The 15,902-nt window shown below is 40.4% G+C and overlaps 1 protein-coding gene across 4 annotated transcripts in view; it reads left to right on the forward strand.

Annotated features, from left to right (window-relative positions):
* atp8a1 (ATPase phospholipid transporting 8A1) overlaps positions 1 to 15,902 on the forward strand; it is a 345,629-nt gene that overhangs the window by 178,387 nt on the left and 151,340 nt on the right. For all 4 annotated transcript variants that reach the window (XM_060824479.1, XM_060824487.1, XM_060824506.1 and 1 more), the window contains one exon: positions 5,344 to 5,393. In XM_060824479.1, coding sequence (XP_060680462.1) covers positions 5,344 to 5,393 — 50 coding nt within the window. The remainder of the gene's footprint in view (positions 1 to 5,343; positions 5,394 to 15,902) is intronic.

Consider the following 15,902-nt stretch of genomic DNA (forward strand, 5'->3'; position numbering starts at 1 on the left):
AGAAATAGGAAAGGTGAGGTCACCCTGTTAGGTGTTTTCTACAGGCCTCCTAATAGTCCTAGAGAAGTAGAGGATAATATTGCGAGGATGATTCAGGAAAAGAGTGAAGGTAGCAGGGTGGTTGTTATGGGGGACTTTAACTTCCCAGATATTGACTGGGAGAGCTATAGCTCGAGTTCATTAGATGGGTCGGTGTTTGTACAATGTGTGCAGGAGGGTTTCCTGACACAATATGTAGACAGGCCAACAAGAGGGGAGGCTATATTGGATTTGGTTCTAGGTAATGAACCAGGCCAGGTGTTAGACTTGGAGGTAGGTGAGCACTTCGGGGACAGTGACCACAACTCGGTGACTTTTGCTTTAGTGATGGAGAGGGATAATCGTGTGCCGCAGGGCAAGAGTTATAGCTGGGGGCAGGGAAATTATGATGCAGTGAGGCATGACTTAGGATGTGTGGATTGGAAAAACAGGCTTCAAGAGAAGAACACTAATGAGATGTGGGGATTGTTCAAGGAGCAGCTACTGCGTGTCCTCGATAGGTATGTACCAGTCAGGCATGGTGTAAAGGGCCTTGTGAGGCAGCCGTGGTTTAGTAAGGAATTGGAGTCCCTTTTGTGAAAGGGAAGAAGGCGGCATATGTAAAGATGAGGCGTGAAGGTTCAGTAGGGGCGATTGAGAGTTATAAGGTAGCCAGGAAGGAGCTAAAGAGGGAGCTAAGAGAAGCGAGAAGGGGACATGAAAAGTCTTTAGCTGGTAGGATTAGGGAAAACCCAAAGGCTTTCTATAGGTATGTCAAGAATAAAAGGATGACTAGGGTAGGTATCGGTCCAGTCAAGGATAGTAGTGGGAAGTTGTGTGTGGAGGCGGAGGAGATTGGAGAGACATTAAATCAGTACTTTTCATCAGTATTCACTCAGGAACAGGACACTGTTGCTGATGTGAATATGGAATCACAAATAATTAGAATGGATGCCCTGGAAATATGCAGGGAAGAGGTTTTGGGAATATTGGAAAGGATGAATATAGATAAGTCTCCTGGGCCTGATGGCATTTACCCCAGGATCCTATGGGAAGCTAGGGAGGAGATAGCAGAGCCATTGGCCTGGATTTTTATGTCGTCATTGTCAACGGGAATAGTACCAGAGGACTGGAGGATAGCGAATGTGGTCCCATTGTTCAAGAAAGGGAGTAGGGATAGCCCTAGTAACTATAGGCCAGTGAGTCTGACTTCAGTGGTAGGCAAAGTCTTAGAGAGAATGGTAAGGGATAAGATTTATGAACATCTGGGTAGGAATAACGTGATCAGGGATAGCCAGCATGGTTTTGTGAAGGGCAGGTCGTGCCTCACAAACCTTATTGAGTTCTTTGAGAAGGTGACTAAGGAAGTGGACGAGGGTAAAGCAGTAGATGTTGTGTATATGGATTTTAGTAAGGCGTTCGATAAGGTTCCCCATGGTAGGCTAATGCTAAAACTACGGAGGTATGGCATTGAGGATACATTAGAGGTTTGGATTAGGAATTGGCTGGCTGGAAGGAGACAGAGGGTAGTAGTTGATGGATTATGTTCATCTTGGAGCGCAGTTACTAGCGGTGTACCACAAGGATCTGTTTTGGGACCATTGCTTTTTGTTATCTTTATAAATGATCTAGAGGAAGGACTTGAAAGCTGGGTAAGCAAGTTTGCGGATGACACAAAAGTCGGTGGAGTTGTGGATAGTGAGGAAGGAAGTGGTAGGTTACAGCGGGATATAGATAAGTTGCAGAGCTGGGCGGAAATGTGGCAAATGGAATTCAATGTAGCTAAGTGCGAAGTCGTTCACTTTGGTAGGAATAACACGATGATGGATTACTGGGCTAATGGTAGGCTACTTGGTAGTGTGGATGAGCAGAGGGATCTTGGTGTCCATGTACACAGATCTCTGAAAGTTGCCACCCAGGTAAATAGTGCTGTGAGGAAGGCATATGGTGTACTGGGCTTTATTGGCAGAGGAATTGAGTTCCGGAGTCCTGAGGTCATGTTGCAGTTGTATAAGACTCTGGTGAGGCCTCATCTGGAGTATTGTGTGCAGTTTTGGTCGCCATACTATAGGAAGGATGTGGAAGCTTTAGAACGAGTGCAGAGGAGGTTTACCAGGATGTTGCCTGGAATGGTAGGAAAATCTTATGAGGAAAGGCTGAGGCACTTGGGGCTGTTCTCATTGGAGAAGAGAAGGTTTAGGGGAGATCTGATAGAAGTGTATAAGATGATTAGGGGTTTAGATTGGGTAGATACTAAGAACCTTTTACCACTAATGGAGTCAGGTGTTACTAGGGGACATAGCTTTAAATTAAGGGGTGGTAGGTATAGGACAGATGTTAGGGGTAGATTCTTCACACAGTGGGTTATGAGTTCATGGAATGCCCTGCCCGTATCAGTGGTGAACTCTCCTTCTTTATGGTCATTTAAGCGGGCATTGGATAGGCATTTGGAAGTTATTGGGCTAGTATAGGTTAGGTAGGATTCGGTCGGCGCAACATCGAGGGCCGAAGGGCCTGTACTGCGCTGTATCCTTCTATGTTCTATGTTCTATGTAGATGTTAAGCTAACTGGCCTAAGTAGTTTCCTTTCAGAGTGTAAGGACTTTTGGAAGATCATAACCATCTACTATATGAATCATATATTAACTTTGCAGAACCCAGGAGTGTGGGCCATCTGGTCCTGAGGACTTGCCAGCTTTTAGGCCGATTGGTTTACCCAGCAACTTTCCACTGGTGATTGTGATTGTTTTTGGCTTCTCCATTTCTTACACTTTTTGAAGTGTATGGACAGTTTTCCAAGTTTGTCACCATGAGGACAGGCACAAATTATCTGTTAATTTCCCCCAACATATCCTTTTTTTTAATCATTTATTAATCATTTCTCAAGGCATTTAATATAGCTTTAGTTACCACTTTCTTTTTTAATTAATTGGAGAAATAATTAGCTATCTATTTTAATATTCCTAACTATCTCTCACTCTTATACCAATTTCTGCTTTTTTTTTTCAATTTTTTTTCTAGTTTCTGGAATCTAACCAGCCTTCTGACCTATTTCTTTCAATTTGATGAAATCTTCAACTTCCTTATTCCGCCATGCATGATACACCTTTCTCGGAGTTTTTTCCACCTCAGAGGAATAAACCTGTGCTGACAGTTATTAAATACCTCCTTAAACATAGCACAACTTTTCTGTCCTGCTTTTCCTCCTAGGTTTCCATTTCACTATGGTCAGCTTGACCTTCATGTCCTCATGGTTAGTTTTATTTAGGTTTGAAACACTGATCTTAGACAGACATTGCTGCCCTTTGAAGTTAGTGTGACATTTTACAATGTAATGATTGCTTTTGTCTAGAGATTCCACTATTATGAAAGTATTTCTTTTAAATTAATTCATGAAATGTAGGCTTTTCTGGCTGAGCCAGCATTAATTATCCATCCAGAATTTCCCTTGAGAAGCTGCTGGTGAGCTGCTGTTCGTCCACTATATTTCATTTGATGAAGATATACCCATAACACTGACAGAGGGGGAGTTCTTGGATTTTGACTCTGAGATGCTGAAGCAATGGTAGTACATTTCCATGTCCAATGGTGAATGACTTGGAAAATAACTTGCAGTTACCATGTATCTGCTGCCCTTGTCCTTCTGGATGGTAATGGCTATGGGTTTTAAAGATGCTCCAAGGCGGCTTGGTGAATTTCTGCAGTACATTTTGCAGATGGTACTCATAGCTGTACTTTGGTAACAGAGAGGGTGAGTGTTTGTAGATGTATCATTTATGCAAGCAGCAATGTTATTGATTAACCCTGTCTCACTGAATTTTACCAGGTAATAGCTTGGTCTCTCTTTAACCCTAGAAAATACTAGTCTGAGAATTTGACCTGAATGCTCTCTCAACTCATATTTTCCAAGCTACCTTTATCAAATTGATCATGTCCAACATATATGTAAATTACAGATACCCATGATTATTTCAGTACCTTTCTTAGCACATTTATTTCTATGCACTCAGCCATACAGTGTATCTCCTATTAGCTTGTCTACAGATTAATAAAGTCCCAAAAGTTACCTCTTATCATTCCTATTGTGTATCTCTACAAGCTCTACGTCTTGCCTATTCAAGCTAATGTTTCATTCTCCATCATTCAAATGGCACCTTTAAGTAACAAAACTACCCCACCACATTTTCTAACCTTCCTGTCTTTTTGAAATATCATATTTTTTAATATTCAGGTCCCACCTTGGCCACCTTGCAATCATGTCTCTCTATTGCCTATCAGGTCTTAGTATTTATTCCAATCTGTTCTACCAATTCATTGCATTCAGATACAAAAGCTTTAACTCTGTCTTTAAACTGTTGTTGCTGTCTCTGGACACATCTGCAAGTGCATTCTTATTTTTGTACATTCTGTCCCTTTCACAATCCAGTTCTCATTCGTCAAGTTGCTACCATTCTCAATCATCTCATTGTTTCCCTTTGATATACCACTTCTGTTACGTTGTTGTCACTGCCCACTAAAATGCAGCCACCCACTCAGACTGGATGTGAGAAGGCAAACAAGCCTTTGGAGGTTTGAGTGATAAAGTATGACGATGTTGAAGGTGTTATTACAGAACATATTAGAAGAGCTATATTCTGGATCCTTTCTGTTGTTGAGCAATCTCCAGTCACCCACACATTTGGTAAAAGGCATCAGTGTTCCTAGTGATTTTCCATCTGTTGTATTGATGGCAGTTGAATTAGTTTGCCAGCCAGTGGCACAAATTCAAAAATTTCTTCTGGCTGTATGGTAAACTTTCAAGTTCTCCTTAAACCATTGTAAGAAGAGCAGAGGATTTTCTTTATCTGAGCCAGAATTAAAATATAATTCATTGATGGTTTATTTCTGGTTTTCAAACCATGCAGGCACAGTCAACAGCAGTATTTGCGAAAACAGATTAGTGCATTTCAAGAAACTAGGAAATCCATTCATAATTTAGGTAATCTAACATATTCACACTTGCTGCAATCAAAAGTGTATTACCAATGGAATTGTAATTTTCATTAATTTAATTTGTGGCATGTTGTCTCATTGGATGTGTATGGTATCAAGAGCAATACCACACAATATTATAGATTTTGAATGACAGCTTTGAAAGGAACTGTCTGTTCATTCCAATATTTACTAGAATGACATTGAAATAAAATCAGTGAAAAACACTTAGCGTTTATTTTTGTCATTAACTGAGTTACTACCTCTATCTGTCTTTTTTTTATTGTTAGGGTTTGAGATTCAGAGAAAAACACAAATCCACTTTGATTTAATAAATCTTTTCTTCTGTTGCAGCTTGGGCAAGAAGAAAAATATGAATTGCTCAACGTTCTTGAATTTACAAGGTAATGTTTCCTTAGATAATTGTAAAATTAAACCAGTTGATCTCCTGTTGCATTACACATGCTAATTCAGAGAATATGGTCATCATACCTGACTCTCTCTCTTTGTTGCTGCTGTTTCTCCAGGCTTTCTTCCACTTTCTCTTGAGCAGCTAGTTAGTAATAGGGTAGGGGAATGGATCTGGATAGGATGCATTTGGACACTTGGTGTGGACTTGTTGGGCCTAATGGCCTTTGTCCACACTGTAGGGATTCTGTGAGCTATGAATTCTATGAATGAACTCTCCCAATAACTCTGCATTCTTTGTCTCTATTTTGTGATGTTTTGTTCCTCTTACCTTTTCCTTTACAGATGTTCTTTCTCTTTTATTTCACACAGCTCTCTTAATTTTATTTTCTAAATTAAAACTGCACTGAGACATGATAAATCTTGGCCTTTTTATTTTAAGAGTGAATGGATAATTAGTTAGTCATAAATTTTTACTTGTGCATGACTGAAAATGTAAGTAAAATTAAATGGATGATGTGCATGTGCTCGCTCTTTCGGACTACCCTGTGGCTCAAAAGAATTTAGTATTTCATTAAATATGCATCAAAGGTTTCTAATATATATCAGAACATTTAGTGTGTTTCTGTCTCACTCGCAATCATATCTATTGAAGCTTTTCACCTACTAAAAACACTCATCCAAGTGCCCACAGTAAAGCTTTTGAAATTTGTCCTTTTTTTGCTGAAACATTTAAAAAGTTATTCAACAGAAAGTACTTGAAGGTAAGGGAAAATATCCTATGAGGACAGCTGATTGAACAAACTCTTGGAAAATTGAATGTGCTGCTGCTGTTCTGACTGCACAATCTAAATTCAGCTCAGAATCACATCTCTGGGCAAAAATATCAACTCAAAAGTTCAAGCTTTTGGAAGTTTTCTATCACGCCAAGTTAGGTGGTTAACTGAAGGAACTAAAAAGCATCTGACAAAAACTATCATGAAAGTTGCTGATTTGTCACAAAAACAGATTCGTTTACATGCATCGTTTGGGGATAAGAGCTACCACAATTGTGCAGCATGTTTTATATGCAACTACAGTCAACTCTTAATGCCCTGAGGTAATTAGAGATAAGCAATAAATACGGCGTTTCAACTATAAAATGACTGATATTGTGTGTAACAGTGTTTAGTATTGAGAATAGTGGCACCTATAAGCGTAACAGAAGGTAATGTTGTTAAGTGTGGAGAGGATAATGATCAGATGGTGTTTCATGGGCAGGTATAAGAAGCTTGCATTACTTCAGGGATGATTGGCTAAAGAGGAGGTATTTAAGTGAACAGTTAGTGTACATGTGAGTATATCACTCTGTTACCTTAACTACAAAAATCATAGACATTCATGCATCAAACTTGTTTCCATGAATACTTGCATTGAGTAAGGTTAACACAAATTTTGTGCTTATTTGCTAGAAGTAACAAAAGACTACTAGAAAGCAAAAGATTTACACTATCGTTGCATTGAATAATATTTTTTGTGACTTCTATTTGCAGTTAATGCAGAACTTTTGAAGTGTGGTCACTGCTAAGGAGAGAAATTTAGTCCAGGCTTTGTTCACATCAAGGCCATACAAACTGAAGTGAGATTATTACATCTTGCAGGGGTAGTGTGCTGGAAATCAACCCCCACTATTCCCATGATCATCACAAAAGATTTTCTAAACATAACAATTCTCCTCCAATTTAGCTGTCGTTTTAGATCTAGATTGACAAAAGCACAGACCAGATTTCTGCACATAGCAATTGTTCCAAATAAATAGATTCGAGCTACAGGTAAAATGACCATCAACCACATCATACAAGTCTACTATTTTTAGGGTCCTTATGACTCAGTGGTAGAGTCCCTACCTCTGTGCCTGGAGTCCCAGGTTAAAATCCTACCTGCTCCAGGATTGCATTATATCATCTCTGAATGGATTGATTAGAAAATGTATGCAACGGTACAAGTTAAAACTCTAACAGTTATAAAACTCCCCCTGTACACACAAACAAACAGATACAGAAATAAACATTGTGATAAGAGTGGAAGGACAACAGGAAAGGCAGTTCAGTGATCCCTGTGCACAAGGTTCACTGAGACGACATTTTGGCTTGCTAGAACTTGCTGCTCCTTGATCTCTCTTTAGGTCATTTCCCTTGCTTGGACGATGTACAGATGGCTGGTTCACAACTTAGAAAGCCTCTGAATTATTAGTTGAAAGTGACAACATACGGTAGCTGGTGAGAGAACATAAATTTCTTCAGGCTTCAGGCATTTTATTTTTACAACAAGGATAAAAAACAGCCCTCCCCTTTACAGAGATCTGAAGTTTCTGACCCTCACATTCACATCCACAAGCTGTTCAGCTAGCTGGGAGCCAATCACACTGTTCCTTCTAGTTTTTTCTTTTTTTTTCTCACACACTGATCCAGCACCCTCAAGAGCCAGCTCTCAGAGGGAATAGGATGTCTGACAATCCAGTTTTTTTTTCTTTTTTTTTCTTTCTTTCTTACCCCCACACTACCGCCTAACTGCGGTAGTGCTTATTTTTTCCCCAGCACCCATGTGTGTGTGCAGGTGAGACACACAAGGTGTACGAATCTTTATTCAATTTCCACCACCAGGAAGAAAGGAAACACCCAAGTGGCCAGTGACAAGCAGTGCCCTTCTCATCAAAGGGCAATGCTGTGTGATCAAACAGTGATGGGGAGGACAGGGATTAAATCAAAATAGAGTTGGAGGGGGAAATAATGCACTCCACTCCCTGCGGCATCCACCTCGCCCTGAACAACTCCAGGGTGTTGGTGGATACCGCGTGCTCCTTCTCCAAGGACACCCGGGCCCTAACATAATCGCAGAAGAGGGGCAGGCAGTCAGCCTTAACAACCCCCTCCATGGCCCGCTGCCTGGACCTGTTTATGACCAGTTTGGCCAGGCTCAGAAGCAGACCCACGAGGAGGTCTTCAGACCTGCCCTCCCTCCTCTGTACCGGGTGCCCGAAGATCAGGAACGTGGGACTGAAGTGCAACCAAAAGCAGAGGAGGAGATTTTTAAGAAAATCAAAAAGGGAGTGCAAACGCCCACACCCAACATACACATGGTCCACGGACTCCACAGTGCCACAGAACAAGCAGTTGGGCTGGGAGTCTGTGAACCACCACAATCTGCGGTTGCAGGGGACCGCTGCGTGCAATCAGACTGTTCCTAGCAGGTAGAATTCATTTGCTATTGGTTTGTGGAATGATTTATTCATTCAGTCTGCATGTGGGTGGGATGGAGAAGCAATGTTTACTATCTTCTGGTCTGATGGACAATGTTAGGGCTCTGCGGAGTGTTGTCAAATAGAGTGCAGGTACACAGTTCCTTGAAAGTGGTATCACAGGTAGACAGGGTGGTGAAGAAGACATTTGGCATGCTTGCCTTCATCAATCAGATCACTGAGTACAGGAGTTGGGATATCATGTTATTGTTGTACAAGACATTGATCAGGCCACATTTGGAGTACTGTGTACAATTCTGGTCACCCTCCAATAGAAGTGATGCTATTAAACTGGAAAGACTGTGAAAAATATTTACAAGGATGTTCCTGAGACTAGAAGGTTGGAGTTACAAGGAGAGGTTAGATAGGCTTGGATGTTTTTCCTTGGAGTGTCGGTGGCTAAGGCGTGACCTTAAAGAAGTTAACAAAATCATGAGGGGCATAGATAAGGTGAATAGGAGAAAGGAGGTCCAAAGCTAGAGGGCATTGGTTTAATATGAGAGGAGGAAGATTTAAAAGGGACCTCTCGGGCAACTTTTCCAAACAGAGGGTGGTGCATAAATGGAACGAATTGCTAGAGGAACTGATAGAGGCGGGTACAATTACAACATTAAAAAGTCATTTGGATAGGTACATGGATAGGAAACGTTTAAAGGGATATGGGCCAAACACAGGCAAATAGAACTAGTTCGGTATCAGAAACTTGGGTGGTTTGGACGAGTTGGGCTGAAGGGCTGGCCTGTTTCTGTGCTGTATGACTCGAGTCACCATGACATGCTCTTTTCCATCTTAATGCTAACTTGTAAATCCAATCTGATCTCACCCTCTGTGATGAACTTCAGTTTTGTTATTTGGCTTTTCATGCAGTACCTAATCAAATGTTTTCCTAAAATCCATGTAAACAAAGTCCAATGCTTTTCCTATTTCATGCTTCCCTTTTACAAATATGTCCCTCCAGTGTCTTAGTGATTTTTTTTTTCTAACACTTCATTCAACACTTCATTTACCTGTTGTTAAACTGATAAATTCACAGGATGAGGGCGTAGCTGGCTGGGCCAGCATTAATGTCCATCCTTATTTGCCCAGAGGCCAGTTAAGAGTCAACCACATTGCTGTGGGTCTGGAGTCACAAGTAGGCCAGATCAGTTAAAGATGGCAGTTTCCTTCCTTAAAGAACATTAGTGTACCAGATGGGTATTTTCAGCAATCAGCAATGGTCATCACTAGATTCTCAATTCCAGATTTTTATTGAATTCAAATTCCACCATCCACATGGCAGGATTCAAACCCAGGAGCCTAATGCCTTACCTGGGTCACTGGATTAACAATGCTGGATTCTAGCAATGTCCTTGCACTCTGCCTTATCGCATTTGCTGCTCTGCAATATACTGGCACTTCCTAACTATCTGTTAGATTAGAAGATTGTGACCAGGTTTTCCACCATATTCACCCCACTTCCTTCAGGAATTTAGATTTCAAATCAGCTGGCTCAGGTGACTGCACTCTCAAAGCCAGGTTTTTCGGTACACCTGTTCTATCAATGTATACACCATTCGGTACCAGTTACATCTCAATGTCCACATTGTTAGCATCCACTTGTTCAATAAACACAAATAGAAGTCTCTCATTCAGTATTCGAGCCTTGCCCTGTGGCTCTGAGCATGTTTTTGCCTCTAATAAGGCCTACTCCCCTCTTACTACCTGTGTACTGTTTACACACTGGCAGAAGATCTTTAGGTTCTCATTTATCTAAAGTGACATTCAATTCTCCTCTTCTTTCTTTGCCTATCATACTTCGTCCTCACTTCTGCCCTGATCTGATGGTATTTGACCAGGTTCGTAGTTGAGGAATTTACATGATGTTAATACCTTCAGTTTAATTTAATCAGATTTTCTAAAACGCTTATCATCCAAGGGGTCCCAGTGATTGGCTGGTCCAATCAAATAAATATTCTTTTGGCCGTTGTAAAAGGCAAAATATAGGCCATGTTCAATCAGGTTGTGTTTGCAAAACCCAAAACAAAATATCTGCTGGTAAAATGATTCTTTGATCAGGCAGCAGTTGTTGACTAATCCTGTGTGCACTAATAGCTACATTAGCAACCAATTTAAAATAATTATAGCATTAATCATTTACAATTGCTGGAATGGCATACATTCATAATGTGCAAGCAAAGGGAATATGTTCATACCTTGCACCTTTTCTGAATTATCCAGCAACTTTGGAACCTACAGATGTCAGTTGCTTTTTCCATTTAATGTATTGGCCAATCAATCAATTCATCAACTAGTCAGCACCCTTATCCCATCACTGCTACCTAAGGATAACTCTTCTAATGAAATACCCTGCCATTGCAGTCTTTACATCAGTTTTGTTTTCCTAATTTTGACCATTTTCAATTTGAACAACAATCTTGCATATGGAGCATCTATCAAATGTGTGTTCAGAGTTTAGATACACCATGTGAGGCTTATAACTCTCCATTAGGACATTAATCTTTTTGACATTTACACAGAACTGTTTAAACAGTTTATTCATTTTGTCTCCAACATATCTGATATTTGCTGGGTTATTGCTGTATAGATACTCTATTCTGGTAATGAACTCCATCATTTACTCAGGATTTAATTAAGATTAATGTGTCCTTTTCACATCCTCTTTTAACACAGGCACTGCATTGGGGACAGCCCATTTAAGGTTGGGATGAGAAAAGTTTCTTCACTCAGAGGGTGGTGAATCTCTGGAACTTTCTCGCGCAGGAGTTGTGCGAGTTCAATCATTGAGGATATTCAAGACAGAATTGGTAGATTTCTAGACACTATTGATATCAAGGGATATGGAGATAATGGGTCCGAATAGCATATCAGTTGATAAGAAGCCATAATCTGTTGAATAACAGCGTAGGCTTTATAAGGTGAATGGCTTACTCTTGCTTCTATTTCCTGTGTTCCAATGAGTCTGTTTCGAAACCTCAACTTCCCATGGGTACCATGGACCGAGGATTCTATGCAGTCTTGGTGCAACTATGAGAGAAACACGAAGAGCCAAAACTGATCCCACATTTAAAGCTAGTCAGCAAATTTACATTGGCTTTGTTTGGAGGCAGAGGGAACAGAAAATCTGACTGACGTACTGAGGCTATTTCAAAGGACATTTAGGAGTGAGTGAGTCTGGAGTTCCATGCAGGCCAGACCAGGTTATGGAAGTAGATTTCCTTCCCTAAAGGACATGAATGAACCAGGTGTGATTTTGCTTTTCAACAATTGAGAATTATTACTGGGCTCCATTGGACTAGCTTTTGTTCGCATTTTACCATTCACCGTGTTGGAATTTGAACCCATGTCCACAGAACTTTCACCTGGTCACTGGATTATCAGTCCATTGACACCAACACAATGCCACTGCCTCCTCCCAGTGGTGCTTTGGCTGCAGCACTGGTTCCAGGAGTTTATGGTTCCAAAAACAAATCTCTGGATTATGTAATGTATGCCCATTGCTCCTTGCTGAGATGATGGGGCATTAAATGCATGTAGAGCTGATGTTGCACTGGGCAACACTGTCATGGTCATGTCCTGGTCACAGCCTTTTAATTTTTTTCTGATCTTCCAGCTGCTCCAAATCCTTTACAAATAGAGATTTGATGCTGCTGTCATATAGTTGAATTCACAGGCTCTGTTGTTTAAACTTAGCTTCTGTTATTGGAAATGTGATGTGGATATTTTATAAGTCACAAGTATATGAGAACGTTTTGTTGGTCCTGCCATACAGTGTGTTTAATTCTTATATCTAGCAAAGAAACTGCGAGTCAAGTCTTAATAATAATAAACAATGTTTATTTATTTACCACAGTTAATACTATAACAACAAAATACACCATCAACTAACAATTTATACCATAAATCTTTATCAACTACCTTGTGCTTTAACTTAACTCTGGATTATCATCTAACACCAGACTAGATCTTGGCCTTGATCCATGTGGTGACAATCGCGTGGTTGTCTTCTCCCAGTGACCCCTAGGATGTCTTCTCTTCACAGTGGTTACTGCCCCTGAGGATGGTGGTGTGGTGTTCTTATACTTAGTTGTTCCAACCCTTTTGGGAACGTCTGTAGTGTCCTCCAATAGATCGATGGCAGGGCTTTATCATCCTGATCAATCAGACCCAAAGAGGTGTTGACCTATCGATGGCAGGATGGCCCTTGGGCATCCATTTCTGGAGCTGTTAGGTTCAAATTAGATTAGATTAGATTACTTAGTGTGGAAACAGGCCCTTCAGCCCAACAAGTCCACACCGACCTGCCAAAGCGCAACCCACCCAAACCCCTACATTTACCCCTTGCCTAACACTACGGGCAATTTAGCATGGCCAATTTACCTAACCTGCACATCTTTGGACTGTGGGAGGAAACCGGAGCACTCGGAGGAAACCCACGCAGACACGGGGAGAACGTGCAAACTCCACACAGTCACTCGCCTGAGGCAGGAATTGAACCCGGGTCTCTGGTGCTGTGAGGCAGCAGTGCTAACCACTGTGCCACCGTGCCACCCACATAGGTCAGGTAGTCCTCTCCAAATAAGAGGACTGTGCCCCTGTGTCTGGTGAACAACTTGAGGTTCCGATCGTCCTGGGGATGGCATTCAGGTTGATTCTATTCAATTTAAATTTGAATGTATATTGTATTGTCTGCAGCTGCTGGGTCAATTACATACTGTCTGGATTCTGCAGCATGTTGATTAGCACGGTCACTTTGGTCGAGGCTTGTCTCAATTTCCCAGCCTGCCTCATTTATTGTCCGTTTTTTCTAAATCCATCAGCCAGTCCAGCCACAGTTCTTAGGGTAGAAATATTTGCCAGGTATGTGGACTAAATTAGATACAAATTTCAATAAGACAGTTGTAGATGATGTTTAGCTTTAAACAATGACTTGCTATTTACTATATCTAGTTGATACTTTACGTATCTTGCCTCTCTCTCCCTCTTCTCCAGCCTGTCCTACTGTACATCTGAGGTTGAGTCATCCCATGGTGTAATACTTACATTCCTGTTATAAGTATGAAGACTAAGAGCATAAAGTTTTTACTATGGCTTTGGTTTCCAGGCCTGTAGTTAGCTTCTGTCTTTCTCAGTAAATGCTTCCAGCATTTGGAGATAACCATGCTGCACTACCTTGTTTACAGCTGATGGTTTCAGAATAATAATATGACAATTGAAAGCATTGTTTCTTCCAGATATCAAGTTGTTCAGGCTGCATTGTCTGTAGGGCCAAAACTAAGAGGAAGCAAAGACAAGGATTAAAGTTCTTGCTTCTCTAATCTTACATGAATAAAGTAATAACTGTTGCAAATATCCATTGTGAATCACAAAAGTTTAGTGTGGAGGTGCAGCAAGTGATTAGGAAAGCTAACAGAATGTTATAATTTATTTCAAAGGGAATTGAACACAGAAAAAGAGAGGTTGTGCTTCAGTAGGATCACATCTGGAGGAAAGTATACAGTACTGGTCACCTTGTTTAAGGAAGGAAATGCATGCATTGGAAACAGTTCAGAGAAAGTTTACCCAAATAATATATGGAATGGGAGGGTCATGTAATGAGGAGAGCTTGGACCGACGAGGCTTATATCCGGCAGAGTTTAGAACAATGAAAGTGATTTGATTGAAACAAAGAATATCCTGAAGGCTCTTGATGTGTGGAAATGGGAAGAATGTTTCTCTTACTGGGAGAATCTAAAACTAATGTTCACTGTTTACACATAAGGCTTCTCCTGTACATAACCAAGATTAGGAGAAGTCTTTTCTCTGTCGGTTGTGAATCTTTGAAACTCTCTTCCTAAAGGTGGCGGAAGCAGAGTATTTGAATATTTTAAGGGAGAGCTACATATATTCTTAATAAACAAAATTTTTTGAGCTAGACAGAAATGTCATTGTGGGATAAACTATAGGGGTGTTCACACGGAAGGAAAGAAAATCCTAGGGTCCAGCCCCTGCACATTACTTAACAAGCTGTTTTGATGGGGCATAGCGAAGCTTTGAAGAAAAGATGATCACTAGGATGGCACAAAACCTGGTAGGGAAGAAAGGACCAAATTAACATGAAGGGGGCTCATTGTGGGAAAAGATCAGCAAAAGCAAATCTCTGCAGCAAGCCATGTGACATTTATGAAATAGAAAATTACATAGCCAAATGAGAGCCTAATTGCAGAGAGGTTTTAACTTCTTTGTCAAATATATCTTCACTTAAAGTATCCAAGAATGTGAAAAGGGATTTGCCTTGTGGAAGAAGAAAGTAAAACAAAAGTTCAGGTTTTTTTTATTGTTGGTTTATGGGCATCACTGGCTGGCCAGTATTTTATTGCCTGTCCCTTGAGAAGGTGCTGACTTGAACCACTGTAGTCAGTATGCTTTGGTTTGTCTTTTGTTGAAACTTACTAAAGTTAAAATATTTATTTTTTTCAAATCTTGACCCAACCCACGGATAGCGTTTGCTGTTGAATCAATTTCTACTTATTGCATTTCGTTATTGCAATTAGTTGTGAAGCATTTGGTTTTGCAAGTTATTACACAGTCGTAGACTCAAGAAGTAGTAAGTTAGTGTATGTCTTACAGTGTTCGGTACAACCTGGAGTCAAGTTTCAATCAACATTACCTGTACTATCTAGGCATATTTTCACTAACAATTACCTCACAATTATTATTTTTGCTTTGATTGCTTCTATTGATTTTCTGTAATACCCTACCAGTTCCTCTGACTTCAGTCTTCCCAAAATTCAGTCACCAGCATCTGATAAAACAGCAAGTCTTACAACCATCACTGTTGCAACTGGCCTCTAATGTGTTGCTCTCTTCCTCAACAGCAAAATACAAATTCTTATCCTCAGTGAAACATCCTTCCACGACTTTGCCCCATGTGCCCCATCTTCCAGTCCTAAATAAAACCTATGTCTTTATGGCTGAATTAGTCAGAATCATTTCATATGTATGCTTAGCCTCAGTATCGGCCTTAAAAAAGGACCTGAAAATGCTGCTTTAAAGTAGAAAACAATGATTTATCACCCAGTCATGTTTTGCTGCTCGGGGAAATTGTAATCCATATGTTCTGTATACAAATACTCTTTGTCATGTATACACATATTTCCATTCCTTTCATTAGGAAAATAAAGATTTATGTAACTTCTGTTACACATTGTAAATTCTACTGTTGGTAGATGTGCTTGTTTCTCACTATTCT

This window comes from Hemiscyllium ocellatum, chromosome 1 (assembly GCF_020745735.1).
Source record: "Hemiscyllium ocellatum isolate sHemOce1 chromosome 1, sHemOce1.pat.X.cur, whole genome shotgun sequence".
NCBI classification, from domain to species: domain Eukaryota; kingdom Metazoa; phylum Chordata; class Chondrichthyes; order Orectolobiformes; family Hemiscylliidae; genus Hemiscyllium; species Hemiscyllium ocellatum.